The sequence below is a fragment of the Zosterops lateralis genome, assembly GCF_965231275.1.
Source record: "Zosterops lateralis genome assembly, chromosome: 5".
NCBI classification, from domain to species: Eukaryota; Metazoa; Chordata; class Aves; order Passeriformes; family Zosteropidae; genus Zosterops; species Zosterops lateralis.
Window position 1 is genome coordinate 32,705,677 of NC_139766.1, and position 23,023 is coordinate 32,728,699.

The 23,023-nt window shown below is 39.2% G+C and overlaps 2 protein-coding genes and 1 long non-coding RNA gene across 3 annotated transcripts in view; 2 read left to right on the top strand and 1 right to left on the bottom strand.

Moving 5' to 3' along the window:
• The window catches only part of LOC310909917, an 83,499-nt gene that overhangs the window by 32,467 nt on the left and 28,009 nt on the right, over positions 1–23,023 (top strand). The window contains exon 2 of the long non-coding RNA XR_014590208.1: positions 10,534–10,593. This is a non-coding gene — a long non-coding RNA (uncharacterized lncRNA). The remainder of the gene's footprint in view (positions 1–10,533; positions 10,594–23,023) is intronic.
• On the top strand, positions 927–1,580 carry CLDN22 (claudin 22; the record flags this gene model as incomplete). The annotated part of the gene is made up of 1 exon (XM_083862372.1): positions 927–1,580. One exon carries the CDS (start codon positions 927–929, stop codon positions 1,578–1,580), a length of 654 nt encoding a protein of 217 aa, XP_083718498.1.
• WWC2 (WW and C2 domain containing 2) overlaps positions 4,236–23,023 on the bottom strand; it is a 92,673-nt gene continuing 73,885 nt past the window's right edge. Inside the window, exons 16-23 of the mRNA XM_083862253.1 lie at positions 22,172–22,342; positions 21,267–21,379; positions 20,079–20,271; positions 18,090–18,254; positions 15,507–15,599; positions 14,158–14,400; positions 8,842–8,969; positions 4,236–6,928 (exon numbers count right to left, since the gene is read on the bottom strand). Of these exons, the coding sequence (XP_083718379.1) occupies positions 6,862–6,928; positions 8,842–8,969; positions 14,158–14,400; positions 15,507–15,599; positions 18,090–18,254; positions 20,079–20,271; positions 21,267–21,379; positions 22,172–22,342 (1,173 nt within the window). The 3' untranslated portion in view covers positions 4,236–6,861. The remainder of the gene's footprint in view (positions 6,929–8,841; positions 8,970–14,157; positions 14,401–15,506; positions 15,600–18,089; positions 18,255–20,078; positions 20,272–21,266; positions 21,380–22,171; positions 22,343–23,023) is intronic.

Sequence of the window (23,023 nt, forward strand, 5' to 3'; positions counted from 1 at the left end):
TGTACTAGGCATTACTGGCCCTGGGAGCACTGAGTGCCAAATGTTGTTAGACACTGTGTGAATACACTGTGTGCCATCTGGGACATGGGCTTTAGGAAAGGAGACACTGAACCTGGTGTAAGCTGCTACCGTGGTGTTGCTGAAGTCCTGGGGCAGGTAAAGTTTATGCTGGCTGATGATCTGCCTGGGTTCATTATGGTGGAGGGGATGTCTAGGATTTCATTTTCTAGGTACTTTGACCATACCCGTCTCCTTTTCCCCTTAAGAGTCAGTCAAAACAAAGCCCATTTTAAAAGAAATGAATGTAGAAAATGTGAAACATAAGGATCTTTTACAAAGCGTCTTTTACAGTGCTGAGGACATAAAACAGGGCAGTGGAAGATAAGCCATTATGTATGTTGAGGAAGCCTAAGAATAAAGATTATAGGCAAACAGTCTACCTTTCTTTACAAGGCCTTGATTTACATCCCTGAAATCTCAAATTTAGCTATTACAATGAAGTCCTGTTGCACACAGAGCTGCCTTTTTATCACCACTTAAAATCTAATTAATCCGTATTGAAGCACAAAGATTTCTGTTGTGTTTTAGGGTGAGGGGTCACAGAGCCCTCTTTGTTCATCCTCAGGCTTGTAATCATCAGGCATTGGGATATAATTTTACCAAGCAAATTGGAAGGTAACAGATCAAATCCTTATCGGAAAGCCTAACTCATGGTTTAGTGAAGTCCTTCGTCCTTTATGTGAAACTTTATATTCATGAAGAACAAAAAAGTGTTTCAGAGCTTGCAAAGGGTTAATAGCAAGGGCTTATATTGGGGCAGCAGAGACCTAAAATCATCACAGCTTCCACCATCACTCAAGGTAGTAGTTGGTTCAGAACTTCTGGGGAGACCTTTCTCCTCAAGCTTTCAGGACTCTGCTCTTACAATGGCCTTAGTCTATCAACCAGTGATGCAATTAAGTGGCATATTGGTCTCTCTGTTGGGATGGGTCCTGTCCTGTCTCACCACCTATCTACCCCAGTGGAAAAACCTTAACTTGGAGCTAAATGAACTGGAGATCTGGACCATGGGACTCTGGCAAGCTTGTGTTGTCCAGGAAGAAGGCGGAATGCAATGCAAGGACTTTGATTCTTTCCTAGCTTTGCCTCCAGAGCTCAGGATTTCTAGGATTTTGATGTTTTTTTCCAATGGATCAGGGCTTTTGGGCCTTTTGCTCTCAGGATTTGGGTTGGACTGTTTGAAAATTGGTGAAAGACACCAGGAACAAAAGAAACGGTTGTTGCTCTTCGGAGGAATGCTCTTCTGGATATCGGGGATTACAGCTATTGTCCCCGTTTCCTGGGTTGCCCATGCCACAGTCCAGGAATTTTGGGATGAGAATATACCAGATATTGTTCCCAGGTGGGATTTTGGGGAAGCATTGTTTGTTGGCTGGCTTGCTGGATTTTGTCTGATATTAGGAGGATCCCTACTTAATTGCACGGTCTGTTCTACTGAAGTCCATCCATCTTCAGTCCATTATGCAGTAGCAGAACAGCAGGATCAGCGTCAATGCTTGGAAACGGAAACAAGGCCTTAAAATAGGAGGTTTTAAGCAGTGCAGCAATACTGCCCTATCTTTTCCAAACCCTAGTGCAAGCTAGAAGCTTGTTCCGGTAGTAATTCAAAGGACTCTTTGTTATCCAGCTGAATTCCTAAATTTATGTCTGTTTTCTCCATAAACTGCTATTGGAAGGTGGTGTGTTTTTTCACCTGTGGAACTCCTTAAAACTGTTTTGCAGCAAAACGCTGAAGTGTTCACAGACTGCACAGAAAAGGTGCTTTTGCTTTCTTAAATGCACTGTCAAATCCTGAAAATGAATATGCATGTTATCTTACAGCTTGGATTTTAACCAAAATGTGCTTTATTTTTTATGTAAACAATGAAATAAGCCTGAAAGTTTGACTCCCTGTTGCAATTTTCCACTTGACTCCTGCAGTGACATGAACTTAGAGATTTCCAATCCTACAGTCTGAATACCTGTGCTGCATAGAATGGTTTTTCTGTGTATTTGGAAATAGTATGTTTCTGAAATTGTAGGCAGCTTTGCATCTGTCTTTTTATGCATGGGAGGTGATGGTGTGGGTGCTTAAACCCAGCAAGCTGTGTTTTTCCAGTCTGCCACATTTAACTGCCCATGTAAGTTATTCTAAGTGTTTCTGGCACCTGCATACTTTATGCACCAAAAATAGGCTGAGAATGCTGCTTTAAAAACCAGTGTAGCTATCTTCCTCTGACACAGGTCATTGTACATCCTATCCAAGGTCCCTTAAGTTCCATTCACTCATGTTGGGAACATGTTGCTGTATATTTGACATTAAACATATGACATGTAACTGGCCACAAAGCAGACGGTATTATTTGCTCTACGTGGAAGTGCATCCATGTGATATCAGAACTTAAAGACAAACTGTGAGATGCCAAAATCAGCTAAACTGCTGTAAAGCTTTAGCTGATTGATGGAAAACAAAGTATAAGTTTTTCTTAAAAAAAGCAAACCAAAAACTAATGAAAAATGAACCCAACTGTGGCCACACCTTCTGCTACTTCTTTACCACACCACCTCCCAGTCCCCCAAACACTGCACCTGGAACCAGGCAACACAAAGCTGGAGGGAGGGGGGAAGTATTTCATGCTTCATAGAGCATTGTTTTTACTTGTGCTTATGTATGACAGAGTATGACAAAGAACTGAACAGTGCCTGCAAAAGTCAATGGTTTGGTGCTTTTGTGGCTGCAAAAAATGAACTTGGCAAATAGAAACGGGCTACTGTTAGCTGGATTTCTGTTATCTGTGCTAGGAAGGATTTTAACTGGTGACTGTAACTACTTACCAGGCTGGAAAAATCTCAACTTAGACATAAATGCACCAGAGCTTTGGAGAGTGGGACTCTGGCAAATGATGTAGGAACACAGTGTAAAGATTTTTATTCTTTCCTAGAATTCAAGATTTCCATGATTTTAGTAGCTATATAAAATGGACTAGGAGTTCTGAGCCTTGTGATCTCTAGTCCTGGTTTGGACTGCCTAAAGATGGAGTGCAGAAGATAAAATAAAAAAGCTGTTACTTCTTGGAGGAATAGTCCAGCTGATGTCTGGAGACCCTGTCCCTTGCTTACACTGTAATCCAGGAGATTTGGAATGAAAGCATCCCAGAGATTCTGCCCAGATAGGAAATAGGGGATGCACTGTTCAGTGCTCAGTTTGGGGGATTTTTTCTGATTCTAGGGGGAACTCTACTCCTCTCCATAATCTGCCTGTCTTCTGACCACCACTTATGAGATCAGTATGCAATGGCAGGTATACAAGATGCCCATCAGCATCTGGAAATTGGAAATGGAAATCTTTTAAAAGGGAAGGTATCAGGTTTTCTGACTTCTTGCTTGTATTACAGGAAGAGAGAAAGACCTGCTGAACAGACAGGTTACTGTTTATGAGAGTGGGGGTGGGATTCCTTCTTACCCAGTAGTTCCTTTAATCACTACTTCCACTTTGAATTACTTGATGAGCTATGGCAATCTAAGCCACCACTGTATTTCTCCCAAGTCTGATCAATGGCAAACTTAATTTTTGTGGTATGAGTTGGGGGAGTGAGTATAAAACTTTTAATCTTTAGGCCTGCATGGTGACTTGACCATTTTTTAAATGGCAGAACTCCTACTGGGGCTGCTTTAGACAATGTATTTTAAAAAAAAGAATATTAGTTGAAGTCTGAAAGAATTTGTAGCACCAGTTCACTGTGCATTACAAAAACCTAATGCAGTTCAACCTTGAATGAAATTTGTTGGGCCTGTATCATTTACAGTAAACTAAATGTTCTCAGACATCAAGTAGCATAATGCAAGATTCTCTATGGTGAGAGAGAGAATATCACCACTCCCATCCCTGCCAAATCTCTCTCTCTAAGGAAAGCCAGCACTTCTGGGCAATGATGAGCTGTTGTCTGCAGGAGACTCAACCGTGTTCATTGCTGGTGCAGTTTTTTCTTCATGAATGTGAAGAACTAACTTCAAGTATATGAATTAGTTTCCATATAACTTATCCTTAGAGCTGTCAGTGATTGATGTGAACTTTCTATAACTTGCCATGATTTTACATTGACAAAGCTGTAGCAGCCATCTGTTTCTGCAAAGAGCACATAAAGAGACAGAAAAGCAATGAAAGAATTAAATAAAACACTGGTCTGGAAAAAAACTTTGTTAAAAAAATGTATTTTCCAATCACTGAAACACATGAAAAGTGCAGAGACAAGTTAATCTATGTAATGTACTTGCATACTCTTACAGACAAAATTACAACAGAAACACATTCAGAATATAACCTGATTAAATATTTAGTTCAGTCCTGAGCATTTGATATTTAATACAGTATAAACATAGTAATAGTAAAAAGAAAAATAATCTTAAAATTATTTGATTTGTGTTCTATTACAATTTCTGCTAAACTTTGCTCATTTGGCTAAATATTCTTGTACCAGTAATATTTACATTTTGATATATGCAACTGCAGTGACATTGGTACCTGGCAACAGAACTAATTACATTTGTCATACCCTGCTGTGCAGGGTGAATTTCACTTCAAGAGTAATATTTATCACTTCAAACTGATGGGAGGTTATTTGTATGTATTATTGTAGCTTATTCTATTGAGTGTTTCAAGTGTAACACGCTGAATTAGTTAAAAACCCCCAAACTCCAAACCCAGAATTATTAGAAGCTGCCTATAAATATGTTCAACTTTACCAATCTGGAAAATGAAGAGCATGAATATGTATAAGTCTCTCATTTTTATAGGAGTTTTGTAAGCTGAAGCCAGCAATACTTAAGTTTTGACTTCACCTTATGTTTCCAAATCCGACAATAATACTTTTGTTTTGAAAATTATTCAACATTTGAGAAAAACCAGCTAACTGGGCAAGAATTTAGACACCTCTAAATATTTTTTTACAATAGCATCCTTAATGACAAATATTTTTATGGCCAGAACTGAACTACATTAAACAGAACATAAATAAGACTGTAAATAAATAAAAGAAAAATCATAAAGTAGACCTCTAAACATCATTCTATAAAGACCTTATATAATCAAATTGAGAAGTCAAAACTGTCAACCTTCATTTCACCTCTACATTAAATAATTCCAGATTCTTTTTTTTAAATTGACCTTTCAAACATGAATGTTATCTCAAACTCAAGACACAAAAAACAAATGGGGCATTCATAAAGGATGTTTGATCAGTCATCTTGCTCAAAAGAGCATGTTTGGCTTTGTATTTCAGTGAACTGATGTATTTGTGCATAAGAAAACCCTTGGGTATTACATACACCTGTCATTACAGAATTGTCACTTTGAATCTAAGACAACTGCTACCATGATGTTGTTATATTGTTTCCATTTGTTCACCAAGTAATTAGAGCATTTCTGAAAGGTGAAGTCCATGCAATGTGGCTTGTTGCTTGGGGAAGAGAACTGTAGCCAGTGAATGAAATACATCTGAGTGCAACATACTAAATAGAAAATTATATTTTGCTGTTCTCTGCAATATCCACCTACTTACACAGCACCCACAGAAGATGACCCCAACTACTTTACCAAGATAGGAATGCTTGAACACCTACGTCCCATGGTTGGAACTTCTAACAGAAGGCATTCAAGTTGCCTTCTGATGAAGCAGCCTGCTGGGAAGAAGCATGCAAGACATTTGAAACAAGCCATTCACATCTATTAATTAAACCTGTGCACCCCCAACTGTATACAGGGTCAGTTGAATATTTTAAAAATTGGTATTTCTTGTACTGAAATTTGTGCAGACTTCTAGTAAGGAGCTCCTCTTTTTCAGAAAGGGTTTACCTTACCAACAGGACTTCTGATATCTGCGTTAGCATGTGAGAGGTTTTCTTCTGGTATAAATACTTTAATGAAGCATCTTCAGATGTGTAAACCTAGCACAACACAAATCTGTATTCCTAGCTGGCAATCAGACAGCCCCCTAGGAAAAACGATTAACAGAGAAAAACTCTGTTGTAAGAGCACAGTGGGTATAACTATTTCAATTTCAATGTTGGTATTATGAATTTGATTCATCCTGTTCAGAAAGCAGCTGCCCCTTTTGGTAGTCTTAAAGTAAGTTTTTAGGGTTACTTGTCTGCCGTGCCTTTCTCACTCTCCCGCAGATGCAAGAAACCTTTTAGTGCAGGTTAAAGTACTGTACATTCACAAAACTAAACTCTGAACTCTGTATCTTCCTACAAAGTATTAAAAAACAAAACCAGAAGAAATTTATTTTCAGAAACAAAATTTCATCGTGGGTGATGAATCTAATCAGCAGCTGTTGTGAGGCAGCCTGGATGTTTTGGAAAGGAGCTTATGCTTGTGGTTAACTTTAAACTATAAAAGTTACACTCTTGTACGAAAGTACTGCATGGCAGAACAGCCATTTTCACAGTCTGCTCACATGAAAATAGTGAAAAGATAAACACTGTCTGTTGAACATAATTTTTCTCAACACAGTGCAGTTCAACAGGATACATGCTTAGAACAGCCTTTGTTCCATCTTTACAAAATAAAAACACAGATGCAATACACACAAACTGTACAAAATCAGCATCAGTATACCAAAATTAATCTACTTTGGTTTTCTGTTTGTTGGGATTTTTTTACCATTTTTTAAGCTTACAACAATTCAGTTTACTATTTTTTACAAATAAACATATCAATAGTGAATGTAAAATAGAAGATCTTTGAAAGCACATCACTGGAACTACAAAGCTCATCTGAAAAGAGATGAACAAGTAGAAAAACACTTCAATGAAAATGCATAATTATACATCATCAGCTGGAAGGGCTGGTATACTGATCTTTGCTCTTGTGAAGTATGCTATTTTCTCCCTGAAATTAGAAAAGAAAACAAGGGGTTTTTTACCATTTGTGGCATGACTCCAATGTCATCTGGTGTAGAGTTGCTAATATTAGAGCATAGTTCTTTAAAACACAGGTTTGGAAAACACGCAGAAAATTTATTTACAACAAATGTATCATTCTGACACAATTACCTTCTTATGCAGATTTATGTAAAAAGCAGTTTCAGTTTTGAAAGAGAAGAAATATCAGTATTTCATTAATAACTGTAATGATAAGACTGAAATATTGTTCCAGTCACTGAATTTCCAATGATGGCATTTTCAGTAGGGGGAGGAGAAGGCAAAATAAATCATTTTATCCTGACATAGGAAAAGGGCAAGGGGGGGAATACTCGTGTCTGGGCAAGGCTCAGAGAAGCAGAATTGTCAGCCCATTCTCTGGTTGCTGCCCCTGTGCTGTTACCATTTCTGTCACCTACGAACTGAGACATTATTGAAGCATAACAAGTTTACACAGGCTTGCCTAGCAGCAGGCTAGAAAGCAAAGAGAAGTATTGGGGGCTTAAAAATAAAAGCTCAGAAGAGTCATACCTCTTGAGAGCTTTAAAAATGTCCCTCTGTGATTAGTCTGAGGCCACAGCACTGTAACAAGTCCAACTAGCAGGGCATGTACAATTCAGCCTCCAGAGGTAAGTATTTATCCAGAAGACTAAACCATGTTTTCCTCTGGTGAAGCTTGAGTTCCCATGAAAAACCGTAGCTCAGAGCAAAATCGACCTCAACTGGCTTTCTCTTCCTAATTGTGTGGGTGACTAGAAAATAAAGGAAATTGGAGCCTTTTGATACCCTTCTTGCAGGGGAATGAGGTTTTAGGCACTTTACACACTCCTGTAGATTTAGGCAGTAGTCTGTCTGTGATGACAGTTAAATGACCAGCACTGACCAAAACCTTTTCTTCAAGACATGCACAAAAAGTGAAATCTTCAGGATGCTCTGCATTTCAAACTGAAGATCAATAACTCAGCTGTAACATGTCTTAGCTGAGGAACCCCTTTCCTCCCTCTGGCTTTAATTCTGCATCACTTACAGCTGTGGTTTGCAATACATACTGCCTCATTTGCTTATGGATTACTTCAGCTGCTCACAAAAGATAGTTAAAAAAAACCCCCTCACATTTATTAGCAGCTGACTTAAATTTCCTATAAAGGAATCCAAAATTCAAATTTTAAAATGTGTATTAACTGACAAAACAAAACAAATTAACTTGCAGTACTGTTTCTATGTGCAAGAGCAAGTGCTGTATTTTTCAATCAATAGATGTATATTTATTTTTATATAGAAGGGTGGCCTCCAGGCTGCAAGCCTTTCCACTTACTGGCCAGTCTTTTAGGAATTTAGAATTAAGGTTTAAGATAGAATAGTGTTCATTCTGGCTTATGCTAAGCAAGAACACTTCATTAATTGCTTCACAACCAAAAGAAAAAGGGAAACAAATCAGAGGAGGGATTCAAGATCTTTCAATACTAAGTCTTGAGCAAGGCACAGGTAGTGGTTAATGAGTGGTATCCTGTCCTACTTCTCCTTGAGTGACTATTGGTTTCAGGCCCTTGCCATCACTGGAAGAGCTCCCATGACTCAAAGCCCACTGTCAACCTGCAGTGGGTAAGGTGAGCTACAGCAAGAGCCACACACACACCTGCCACAGCAGGTGTCTCACAGGGCTCTGACACTCAGCTTCCTCACCACCAAAGAAGCCGAGCAGGTCACCGAGGCTTGGCTCTCTGAAACTCCACCTTAGAGATGTGTTAGAAATCTATGATGTTTCTGCCAAGTCAAAGCCAGGTGGAATTTTACTAATCCTACAGAACATGTCTGCTTATACCTAGAAACAGTTTGTTACTTCACTACATTAAAAAGCATGAAAAGCAGAACAGGCCATACCTGAATGACTGCACCTGCAGTGGCACTTTCTGACTCTGCTCCCGAAGCCGGCACACATCCTTAGAAGCTTTCCTCATCAATTTCTCAGCACTTAAACCTTGTTTCTGCTCTTCTTTTGACTGTTCAGCCTGTATCAAGAAAAACAACTGTATTTTGCTGGTAATGAACAACTACTCATTTCAAAGAAGTGAGAGATACATCTGTGTCAAACAAAACACTTAGCAGTGTCAGGTTTACTGTTGGGCTCAATTATATTAAAGGTCTTTTCCAGCCTAAATGAATGTATGGTAATTTCTATATAAAAGGTCAGCAAGATAAAAGACTGACATCACAAGCCTAAGCCATGGCTGCAAAATAAGCTAATGGGGCTTTTAATCACTGCCATCACAGGTGGCTACTAGGTTTTGTAAATGCTGTTATTTCTTCGGGCTGTAGTTAGACAATACCTAAATTTCTATGAACACACCTTGTCTATCCAAGTATCTTTTTAGAACTAAGAGCCACTGATTCTTTTCCCATATAAAATACTTTTATTTCCTGACAAAAGCTCTCAGGAAAGTTGCCTGTACCTATTCTAAAGTGACAGAAAAAAATAGGGAAGGTGTGATCTCAAAATACACTTTCAGGTTTTGTTGACCATGTTAAGCAAGGAACATGAACTTTTGTTAGCAACAAGACTGCTATTAATAGCTGTGCTTTGGCTTTCAAGTCTTTATCAAGGGTTTCTGAATATCCAATAATTTGAACAGTAACTCCTTTTAGGTGGGCAGTCACCTTAAATTCTTAGATAAATGACCCCAGTTCATACACAGGTGAGTTCTGTAACAAATGCACTGTCACCCACATCACATGTGGGGTGCATGGTGTGAGCAGTATTTTTATTTCTAGATTGTAGAGGCTGTCAGACAAATATTATTATGGTATTTTGAATTTTGTCAGCCAGTCAAAAATTCAGTAGAAGCAGTTCACATTCTTGAACAACTATAAAGTTGTAGAGAGTTTAATTTTTGATTCTTTAGAGATTTGAAAATACTGTTCATTACCTCAAATTAAAATACATTTGCAAGCCTGAAACAGCAATCTTCAAAGCTAATTTGTGACTTAGAAGTTCACATCCCAGTTCTGAATTCAATGCAGTAGACTCCTAAACAACAAAACCAACTAATTCAAAAGAGATAGTGCATACTATCAGTTTCATACTGGGTAGTTATAAGAAAGCTGCTCACAGCAGGATAGTGGTACCCTCTGTCTGTTGAAACACACTCTGGTTTCTGTATGAAAGTGTTTTACATGAAAGAGCACCACCCTTTCAAAAACTCAGTCAAAATCCAGCCAGCTTGTACTGCTGGTAACTTCTTCAGTCCCCAGCCCCAAAATAGCTATGATTTTTGAATGAAGTTAATCTATAAATATTGTTTTCTTTGAACATAAATTTGCAATCTACAACTGGTAATGTTTTAATTAATCTTATGTATGTCACTGGCCACGTTTTACCAGCTCCCCTAATTAATGTTTATCATCAAAGCAGTAAACATACAATATTTCAAAATTTTCTAATTTTAACCTTTCTCTAACTATACATGAGATTCTTGTGATTACTGCATTTCAGGTTTAAGAGCATAGATGACTTGTTTTCATACTCTCTATTACCATGTATCCCTTTCTCATTTTTGAATCCATTTATTTTTTCAGGATGCTCTAAGGGAAATCTGGATTTCAGCCCAATGTCTCTAGGAATATGCATATGAGAAGGTATGTACATGACCAAGCTTATACTTACATCATGTTTCTTCAGTGCTTTACATAAAATACAGAAAATCACACTAACACAATGGCCAGACATTCAATAAGTCCCAAAATCTGGCACATTTTGTGGTGATGTACCCCCCCAACCTGGCAACACTGTGATCTCAGATTCTTTAAGTGACCTTAAAACACTCATTCATGACACTTATCTAGCAAATATAGGTCAGATAGGAATCTCTCCATCTGGGCTTAGCTTAAGTTTAAGGTAGTTTAAGACGACAAAGAAGAAACATGATCAAAATTAGAGCTGAAACTCTATTTCCTGTCTTGTTCTTCTGTGGGTTTGGTAAAGAAAAAACTGAATCTAAAGGAAAAGTAACTGTGCTAAACACCAAATCACTGGGACAAGGACATACTTATTGGTAATACATACATAATTACATATTATATTAACATAAATGATGTACTAAAAATAAATAAAGAAGATATTTACAGGAATCTTTTTTGGATATAAACAGCAGTGGTACTTCAGAGGATACTAGGTGTCTGAAACTTACTTGTTTGACTAAACTCAAACTTTGAAATACTGTGTGATTTCTCACAAACATACAATCTAAATGAGAAAATGTTTCTGGTGCACAGAATGATCTCTGTTTTCTGATCTGCAGGTATTAGTGGGCATTGTATACTTGCTGCATTTAGGGAGGTGTGGAAGGAATGGGAGGGAAGGTATGGAGTCTGTGGATTTGGCTTCAAGCAGAGTAACTGTGTGCTAGCAAGCAGCCACTGATTTTCAACACCCCCCACATCTGTAGTTTCATTTTTCACTTGAGACTCTCTCAATTTCTCTGGCATTTCCAGCTGCTGCATTAGTCTGTGCCATTATAATGCCTGCAGGATCTAAGAAATAATCTATGGCAATGTTCTCTAGGCTGCTGTGTTTTGCTAACCCAAGGGGAAACACTGACAACACAGTACAGTGCTCTCAGGGTTGTTTCGCTCTGCAGGGGAAGGCTGCAATGATTTTAAGAGTAGAAATACTTCTAGAAACTTTGTAAGCACTCCTCAAAGAGGTGGACTGACTGTGATCATTGTTCTGACTTTTACCTTCGGAAGGAGGACTTGAATGCTGTGCTACTGTTTGCATATATTTTAGGAATGTCTATTATTACCCTTATTCCTCACCAGAGTGTGTGTAATGGTGTTGATCACTGACACCAGCCATACAAAATGTGACAAACCTATCTCTTGCCTTGGAAGAGTCAGCTGAAATAAAGCACGAATCCAAAGGATTCATAATATGAAGTGTTGCAGAGGCATACTCTGTTCTAGAGAGAATAGCTTTAGAATGGGAGTAGTTTTAAATTAAACACTTGGAAATTATAATTTCTATTCTGAATCCAGCATTAGATGTAAACTATGTACTTCTACATAAATTTAGCTATGCTTCTTTCCTTTAAGCTACTATTTTTATGGGTTAAAATTTAGATCAAATTCACATAATGAATTCACATGGTAAAAACCAACACAGTTACACTAAGTTTAAACTCTACACTATCTTCCTCCATTTTGCCCAACATTTTTCAGAACACTTATCAATGTTCACCCTAAACTCTGGTAGTGTTTTATAGTCATTTTAGTACTCCACTAACTATAACCAAGAGCAGATGCCAAAAGAGGGACCAAAAGACACAACAGGACATAAATGGAGAATTGGGAGAACATGCTGGGAAAAAGTTGTATTTCCTAATGTATCAGTCAAGGACTTCTTGAAATATGTGGTGTCATTACATGCATTTTTCTACCACGAATTTAGAAAATCAATAAATTCATAATTTTTGAACCTATGTAAACTTGCAACACTCAATGTTTCATTGAAAATATTTTTACAGTTTCTGAATGTCATACTATGTTTGCTTGCATTTAACCTGCCATCTGTTCAATTTCCTACTTCTTGGAGAATACAAGACCATGATTAATTGCTCTCCTCCACCTCACTCATGGTTGTATGGACTTCAGTTGTAGCTACTGAGCTGTTCCTAACATTGAAGTTGTTCCCTCCCTTGACTATCCTTGTTGACCCTCTGTAGTTTTATCATCCACTTTGAAAAGGGAAACCAAAAATGAACTATGTTTATGTACAAGCATAATATTATTTAGCTCTTAAAGCAATGATATGTTTTGTTCCAAGTATTTTTCTTAGCAGTTCCTGTCTTACTTGCTTTTTGACATCTGCTGATCCTGTGATGTTTTTGTCTCTTATATGTGGAGTATCTCATTCTTAACATTTAATTCAGAGCTCAGCTTTGTAAATGTAAATATTAGGATCATCCTTTCCTCTTCTACTCACTCAAGGCTATTTGCTGATGTTTAGCTTTAAAAAAACCCAAACAACAAAGCCAACAACTACTGCTTAGGTATGAGAAGGGCCTATGCACCTTGTTAAAACTTTCCATTTCTACTACTCTGAATAACCTGGTGTATCAAAACACTAGTCTCAATCAACCATCAAGAGCTGAGGAGCACAGATCCCTCCTGGCTGTCACTCACAACCTCCCCTCATTGAAAACGGATGTACATTGACTGCCTTGGATGAGAAGGGGGCTCCAGAAGGTCACTACTCCAACCTCCTGCTCACAGTAGGTGATGCCAGAGTTGAGTAGTCAGGGTCTTGACCAGTTAGGTTTAGAATACCTCCAACTATGCTGGTTGGTTTGGTATGTTTTGCTTTTTTTGCTTGGTTGGGTTTTTAACTCCTCCAACCACCTCTCCAAGGCCCTGTTCCAGATGATGATCTCCCTAATAATTTAAAAAACCACACAAACTCCCAAAAACATAATAGAAACCCCACAACATCTAACTTAGTAACGTATTTTGTTGGAATTTTCCATATCCTGACTTCTCACTGTTGCATCTCATTCTTCTATCCTGTTTCTTGTCTTTTAATCACGTGGGGGCACACCACTACCTTATGGCAGTGCATATATACTAGAACCATTTGAGAGACCACCACGTAGAGAACAGAATTTGGCGTTCCTTTGCCAAAACTAGAACAAGTATGTCCTGCATGAAGAAATAAGCCACTGCCTTTTCCCCATGCCCCTATCACTCTAAGTAGTGGTAATTGCTCCTTCTACAGGTTATTCTTCTATGAGAATCTTTTGTGCAGACTACAAGTTCTGTGCAGACTGCAAAGCAGTCAATGCTGAGGGGCTGAAAGCACATCTAAGTCTGTAAAAGCATGGCTGGGATGTGAGAATTCTAAACTAACTTTTAAGTAAATGCTATTTTACTACACCAGCCATAACTATTACTCCAAAAAAATAGAGTTTCTAATGTGACTTAGTGAAATATTTAGCGGGCACTAGGAAAATGTTACCTCAAATTCTATGCTTAATGTTGTAGTATTGATCAATAAAAGAAACAGTTAACACTATGTGATTCAGAGAGGTAATTAGTCAAATATGAGCTTCTGTAAAAACCTTTTAACATCATTGACCAACTTCTTTAACAAATTTTTAGCAAAGGTAGGGGCATATTTACTCACACATATGCGAATGCTGCTCATACCTGTTTTTCAGCTTGTTTCAAGAGTTTCTGGAAACGTTCATCCTCTAGCACACACAGAGGAAGGTCTGCCTCTCCTCTACCTTTCATTTCCTCGAGCTTTTGTTTAAGGTCCCTCAAGGCCTGGAGCTCATCGTTCAGACGGTTCTGTCTCGTGCGTGAGGCCTGCAGGTCCAGCTCCAGGTCCAGGGAGGTGCGGCCAGGGCACTCCTGCGCGGCTCTTCGCATCATCGGCTGGCAAACAGGCTGGGTCGTTTGGGAGACAGAACAGGAAAAATTAATACCTACACAGGCTGCTGGAGAGTTTTACATACTGCAGGCAGAAAAGCTCAGATATTTTGGGGGAGGAGGGGTTTACCAGTCACTTCTTCTGAAGTCAAAAAATTCACTTATCCTGGAATATTTTTTAGTTACTAGCTAAAAATAAATGCTCCAACAAAGTGCACAATGATATATTTACAGGTTAAAAAGAAAAAACCCACTCTGATCCCTGGGATGACACTGCTGGGAGGCACAACACTACACAGAACTCCCCACAGATTTCAACTACATTATTTATTTTTGTAAATATTTGCTTTTTCAAGGCCTAGCTAAACACATAATGTTACAAACTCTATAAACATGCACTTCTTCAGCATATTTCACATTATTTACTGTCCTTTCACAGTGTCTTTTTACATGAGTAAGTCAGGCAGGAGAAGCCATCTCAGACTATTCAGTAATCCCAGACTTTTCTTTCTTACGCAAAATGTATCCTGCTACTTGGTAACAAGGCTTCCAAAGGACTATTTTTCTAGTTACAATTAAGATTAAAATATAACTCTCTAAATTCATCTAAGAATGAATTTCATGCAAGAGAATCTTACTCTCTTGTCCCTCAATCCTTTTGCTACTCGAATACTTTTGGTGGAGAGTAAATTCCCTTTAAAAGGACATCTAAATCCTTGAAATCTTAACCTAAATTTTCTCAAGATGTACATTGCTGGTGTTGACTTTTGTGCAGCACAGGCCATCTTGTGTCACTTCATAATACTCACGTTCTTTAACCCGGATCCCTTTGACAGTAACTCAAGTTCAACAATAAGCTCAAATTCAACAAGAAATGCCATGATGCTGAGCATCAGTGTCTTGCTGCTGGCTTCAGCCGTGACTATAACAACACAGACTTTGTTGGAGGGGAGGTGACATTGGACTGAGACCACTATGTTGATATTTCAACATGAAACTACAGGAGAGAATTGTGGTACTTCTGTTGCTTTCACTGAAATACTTGAAATAAAGTGTACCCTTTTTGTCATTTGATATTTTCAGCGTCCCCATACTTCATTTTGTCCAGGTAACATAGCACTTACCCGTTTAACTCTCAGGCTCCGTCGTTCTGTGGCGTTTCTCACAAAGAGAGATTTCTTGGCTAGGGTGGAGCTGTCACTGTCGCTGCGATTCAACTGCCAAAATGAACATAACAAACAAATATAAAGCACCTTCATTTGCAAATAGACCTGCACTGGTAGAACTAGTCAGGGAACCTCAGCATTTATATACGTGTAGATTATATTCTTGGAACAAAGTTAACAAGTTTGCAACTGGAATAAGCATCTACTCTAAAATTATAACCCTACACCACAACAACCATTGATCTTACTGAATGAGTAGTAAGACTCTTTAGGAATGCAAGGAAGGTAACTATGGTTATTATGTCCTGTCAAATGATTGTCTGCCTGCAGATACAAACTATGGATTTCACTTACTTGGGGTAGGCTTTTAACAAATTTACTACAGGGAAGGTAAATTATTGTAGATATGTACCTGTCCAACAAGCAGTGTTTTTGTATTGTTATTAATTGAAACAAGCAAAGGTGTGCCTACAGCTTCCTTCAGAAGCACTTCCTGCTTCTTAAAATTATATGCGACAGCTTGGCAGTAGCTTCTTCATAACTTTAGCATTATTTCATACACATTAGTGCAGAATGACTGTTAGGTGCATCAGCATCAACAGGTGGTCAGAAGTATCTCTCTGCAGAATATGTATTTCACCTCTTCAGGAAAGGACAAAAAAAAGGAATAATTCTGCTAATATTTCAGTAAGCAAAGCCAGGGCCCTAAAGTGTGTTACACAGGGCTGACTGGGAGCTGAGGGTCAGAAATATAACCACTTGAAATACAAAGTACACCTCTTGAGAGACAAATCTGTCTTTTCACCATGAGCCACTACTGGGAACTCACTCCTTGATACAGAGAGGCAGCCATCATCACTAATGTTCTTTAGGCACTTTTCAAGGGACATCTTCCAAAGCACCAACAGACTTTGGTTCTGTCCATTAGGCCTCAAACATCTGTTTTCTCTAACATCACAGGTGCTCTCTTAAAGCCAGGCCATCTCTTCTGATTAGAGAGCAGCTGGCACTTCACCAGGGTGTATCCAACAGGCACTTTCATCCAGCACCATAATGCAAGGAAGGCTGGATATGCCTGTGGTGCAAGCTGGGGACTGGGGCTGGAGAGACCCCAGCTCTTCAGCCCTCCTTGTGAATTTGGATGCAGCTACAGTGCCCACTCTGGAGGACCCAGCAGTGGGCAACAAGTCTTTCTGACACTGCAAAAGATATATCTGCAAACATGTTTGTTTCACAGAGTACTTTGCTTCCAGGCAATACCATACACAATGAGAAACAGAATGGTTTATTAAAGGTAAGGCTTTTTTGATTCTGGCTCTTGGCAGCAGGTATGTAGCAATGTTCAAAGCCACGAAAGCCCAATACTTTTCCAGATGCAAAAACCACAGAAGTTTACACTAACTAAACTACTAAAGCAACTAGTTTTACTTCCTGTTGAAGACCTACATAGGCAGCAGGCTAAGGTGATATTTTTTCACCAATACTACCTAATTTCTATTTAGGAATTAAGTTCCAGGACAGGAATTAAGAAGGCTAGCTTCTGAATTCAGCCAAAAATCTAGCCAAATTATGTAAAGATTGCTAGAAAATAATCTGCTGTATTTCATTCTGGAGGGTACATGGAATAGTTATTTAAGTACCTAGGTATTGACTAAAGATTTAGGCCAATGAGAATCACAGAGAAGTGATGAACTTTAATGTTCCCAAATGAATAAGGCAAATGCCTCTAACTAAACTCAGGAATTAAAGCGTAAGTATTACTTTTTTTTAAAAAAAGGATGTACTCCTATGAGTAACCAGTGGAAACTAAAGATCAAAATAAACTTTATTTTCTAGGGTATCTGTGATGAAAATCTATAGAGTGGTAGTCCACACTTAAATCTTTAAACACATGATTTTCATAGTTAGTTTAGTAGCAGCAAGACTCACAATTTAAATCTGTTTTTCTTTTTCCATGCTACCATAGATCTAGAGAGACTGGAGAACTTAGCTGCCAAAGCTATGTTTAAAACCCAGCCCCGAGGCAGTGCTTGCACATCCTTCAAAGATGCAATTACAGCAGGATTTGGGCTGCCTAGGTTTAAAACCAGTTGAGATACAAAGTGAGATTTAAAATTGATGACTGAGCTCTTTCCACACTGTTACCCTTAAATGGTTGCATTATTAAAATATGGTAATGCAATGGCATTTTACAGTGAATTCTATTTCATGTTGTAACAAATTGTTTTGCTGCAAGACCGTGGAGTTGCTGACATGCAGGGAAACAGTTTTTGCAGACAGCTAGCAAAGGCATCTATGTTATTTCTCTCCAATAGGATGTATTTTTGCCCTAGTTGAGGTGTTTTGCAAGAGTATGCAACTCTGCTGAAAGTCAATTCTACTATGCATCAGCTCAGATAGGGTAAGACTCTAGAGAAAGCACAGGCTCTGCCTCTCACAAGGAAAATTGGTACAGGACTCAGTGTCATTAATGCTTCATTCCCAAGAAGTTAAATGACTCTTTGGTTAATAGCTCTTCTTTCCAAGTGTTTTTCCTCTTACCCTGCAGATGTATTGGTTCCGCTCGCCCGGTGAGAAGGTTTGGGAGCGCACGATCATGCTGTTCCTGACAAAGGGACGCTGTCTGGAGCTCCAGCTGCCCCTGTCCTTGGGCCGGACTGCTGTGTTCTCGTTAACTGATTCCTCAGTGTTAGTCTCTTTATCAACCTGTGAAAAGGAATTTATTGTATAAGACTTACTATAATCAGATACATGGCCCTACATAGTTTTTGGGCCTTCAGATTTTACAAGCATTCTCCTTACCTTGCAGTAGATGGAAAAAGACTAGCGGCAAAAAGCACTGTGCATTTAGAGAGAAGCTATGCTAAGTAAAGAAATACAAAATTCCCAAGAGGCTTAAGAGTGTGTGGAGAGGCTTTGAAGGTACTCTTTGTAGCCAGTAAAGCTGAAGCTTTTGCAGAAAGGCCATTGCTGCTTGGCAGATGGTTTGATGCAAACACAGTGCAAGAAATGTTTTGCTTTGCCATTTGCAGACATTATGATTATTGCACATTTATATTTACTTTGTTTGGCATTTGCAGAAGAGCAAGGTTCTGCCATGCCAGAGATGGTGCCTGTGCACATTGAAAGGGGGGCAGCTGGGAAAGTTACACTGCCCAGGTCCTTCCAGACATACTGCCATACATCCTCAAACAAACCTCAGCAGCAGGGCTGCTTTATGGCGATCTCCAGAGCTTAACCAGCCTTGTGAACCCAGGGAAAAGACACTGCTGGCTGCTGTCCCTCAACACAACCTGCTGCCTACTAGAGTTGTCCTACATGTGCTAGAGGGAGCCTCAAGTGCTCCCATCCCCGTGGGTGGCACAGCCTGTGCTTATTTCCATGCTGCAATCATCCTGGCTGCTGGGCCAGACAAAGCTCTGCAGCAGCTGGAACATCCAATATTACTGATGTGCACTGGGGCTTTTTCTTCAGCTTGGGTAATTTAATGAGGTTTATGGTTTTCACAGTGCAGGTGATAAATACAGTGACCTAAATAGCACAACCAGCAACCCTGAGAGCTTGTGGCATACAGAGATGTATGCTGTGGCTGGCTCTGCAGTGCAGTCTGCTGTCTTTCACTCATTGTCTGGGTCCACCCAGCCCAGGCTTAGCAAAGCAGTTGTGTGTGTGTCTGACCTTCACATGTCGTCCTTGCTGTCTCCCCTTGCCGAGTTAGGGCTTTGATCTATACTCACTTGCTACCCAGCAGACTGTCAGTCCTTTTAATACCACAGCCTTAGCTCATTTGGCATCTTGCCACATTAATTGGAAGTTAATTACAGTTTCCAGCAAGTCCACTGAGATGGTAAACTTTTGTATTGTCACCAAGTTGAAGGAAAGAGATGTCACTCTTTGTGTCTTTTTACCTCTGCTATTTTATAGAACTTGTGGATTTAACATGCAACAGTGTTTTTATTAAGATGCAGAAAGATTCTAAAAATGTTATTTCTTAGAGTGTGCTACTGCATCAGGGATATGTTTACTAAACATTTACTGAAAGTGGAATATAATTGAAAAAACAACAGTTACCAAGAACATGGGGAAAAAAAAAAAAAGAAATCCCTGCATTGGTTTAAAGATCTTGACCCTTGTCATGTGTTTTTCCCTGTTAAGCAGACAGATCAGAAAAAAAGAAAAGGAAACCATGAAACAGATGTGCAGAAATATTTTAAACAGGCACAAGCTGAAGCTAATGAACTACTCTTGTATTTTGAATGTTCTCCATATGCAACAAAAAAAGTGAAGATAGAGAGACTTGGTTAATTGTCTGGACTTAGAAGTCCTGCTTAGCATGTCTGTCCAATGCCCTCTTCATAGTTCAGCAGTGACTACACCAATTTTGTTGCATGTACATACTGACAAGTGCTACAGCAAAGGCCACATCAAATCGTAAATGCATAGATGCAGCAGACTTCTATATTAATTGCTCAGAAATAGATTTTTAGACACAGTAAGATACTGCAGGAATGTGAATTTTAAGATATTCACCAGTGTTAGAATTACAGCAGCTTGCTGGCTTTCCTGGGCCTCATCACTGTTCTCTCTGTTCTTGTCTTCATTCATTTCTGGTGCATCCATGAGTAACCCCATGTCATCATTACAGTCACCTTCTACTTCCAGCTTGAGGCCATCTTCCTCTTCATCCACAATTTCATCAGAGGCCTCTGCCAGCATCTCTAACCTGTATGAACAGAAGTAGCCCATGCTTATTTTGAAACTGAAAAAGCTCACCAAGGAAAGATACCAGAACGCTCAGATGTGCACACATGCATGTGTAAGGCATGCATTTTCCTGTCAGGGAAATCATCCAAATGCTTCCACTAAGTTGATGTGAAGGCCCATTTCATTGCTGCCTCCAGCAAAACCCATTAAGCACTACTACAGTTCACCTTCAAGATCATTATGACAGCACTGCACTATATTCAATAGCTGTAATGTTCATAATGTTGAAGGACTTTTGTTATAAATTCATAAAACAAAAAGCCACTACACCCTTCCCCCAGTAAAGCATCTATTTTCTTCTACACTGCAGCTAATAAATTGCACAATAACAGAACTCAAATAGCAATTTAGCAAGAAATCTGTTTCTTGGGAAAGTTTACAATTTCTTCAAAAACAAGACCATCAATGGAAGCACACCCACACTGACTTTGTCAGACAGCAGGTCTCTTTTCAAATTCTACTGCCTGCCTGTTCCAATTAATGCAAGTATAATATTTGATATTTTGCTACACTTCCAGTGGCTTCATAGTTCAAGCGGTTTCACAGGAAGATGTACATGGAACAGAGGAGCATTGGCAGTAGGAGTTCATAGAGCAGCCAAGACACTGTAAACCTAAAAGAACGTGAATGAATTGACCACACAAGAGAACAAGATACTCCAATTCCAGTGGTGGTGAGGCACTGGAACAGGTTGTCCAGAAGAGCTATAGATGTCCTGTCCTTGGAAATGTTCAAGGCCAGGTTGGATGGAGTGTTGAGCAACCTAGTCTAGTGGAAGGTGTCCCTGCCCATTGCAGCAGTATTAGACTGGATGATCTTTAAAGATCCTTTCCAACCCATACCATTCTATGAGTCTATGGTCTCCAAAAGTACAGCCCTTTTGTTTATCTAAGAAAAGGAAGAATGAGCTGAATCATTCAGACATGAACAGTGAGGGAGGAAAAGTGTCTTTACCAGTCTTCCTCAGAGGTCCTCTGCTCTTGTTCCTTCTCCTCATCTTCAGCCAGCTCTTGTTCTACTGCTTCCAGCTCAGCAGATGTCCTCTCCAGGAGAGCTGACACAGCATCCTGCTCACAAGGAAAACAATGAAATCAGAGTTGAATGTTACATAACAGCTAAGAAAATGACAACTCTTGGAAGAGCTGCATTACCCCACTGCTCCCTGACGTAAGCAGAAACAATGACTCCCAGATCACAAGGTTAAGGGGTTTGAATTGCCACTGTATAGCACATTATATGATTACTTTTATAGAGAGCAAATCTCAATAAAAAACCAATTGGTTTTAAAATTACAATGCAATCAAATACACTCCTATCATACTTCAATGTCTTTTCTCATCTTCCCTCTCATACTTGTAATTTTCTTAGGTGAAAAAGGGGTGCTCTTTAAAGTTACATTTTCTATGCAGTTCTCTTAAGAAGGGATTAAAGCAGAAAAGCTTATTTAACCAGAAGAGTTAGTATGTTTTGCATAAACAGCATGTTCAATGCAATGGCTTTGAGTATGCAGATTCAAATAGTTAATAAATAGCAATTTTTAATGTGTGCATATGACAATGTCACATTTAAGGAAGCTCTTAAATAACATTCTTTCTAAAAAGAAATACAGCTGCAAGGTTTCAAACTGGAAGTGCAATATTGCATCCAGTAAAAAGCATCTGCCATATCCCCACTCCCATCTGAGGCCCCATAAAGGCCCTGCTCACACAAAGTCACCCTAGACAAAAATGCCTGCAAAACAGGGCCTTGGACCTTCAGAGAAGGGAAGTTTACACATTTAAATGACTACAATGCAACGGTACAACTGGAGTCTCTGGTGTTTTTCTTGCTATCACAGTAATAGCCAACACGTCGCTCACCAAGTCCAGTGAGTCCAATGACTGTGATTGCTTGCTTAACAGAAACATATATTCATCATTTTGTTCCCTGGGTTTTTTGCCAGGACTCTGCTGGCAAGGCAACAGGTTGTACCACAGAGTGCAGGTCTCATCAGAAAGTGATAGATCTGCCAGGCTGATCTGAGTCTCAGCCTGCACAAAATAGGAAAAGAGAAGAAAATTATTTAAATTTGTTCAGTTTCCTACAAAACATTCTACTGTACTCATCATACAAAACAGGCAGCACAAAATTGACGTGAACCTTAATTCCCTTTTTTAACTGTACAGTTTTCTATTTCCCTCCAGTTCCAGTTAAAATGGACAAATAGAAGTCCATAGAAATGTCCTTCATATTGTCTATTCTGCCATCTCAGTCTGCAGAAATGTCTCCCCACATGCAGAGCCCACCCCATACCACACACCTGCTCTAGTGCATTCAGCAATGAAAACCTGTCCAGCACCAGCTCCTGGGGCAGTGTCACATGATTTTTCACCTGTCTCACCACAAAAATCATGCATATGGCAAATAATGGATGACCTTGCTTGCTCTAACCAGGGAAGAGGAGATGAAAGCCGGTAAAAGAGATTAAGAAACCCTTTCATTTGGACAAGCACTGACATCCACTGAGTTGGTACTCTGGGAAAACTTCTGAAGTACTCATGTTTGGGCTGTGCCTTGGAGATTAAACTCCTCTGTTCTTTGGCAAAGCATATTATCTCCACAGCACACATAGCTCTTGCCAAGACTCTGGTTGTGTTGTCCAAGGCTTTCTGCTGGGGATAGTACTCCCAACTCTTCCATTTGATCTTGCAAATAACCCTTGTCTTCGCTGG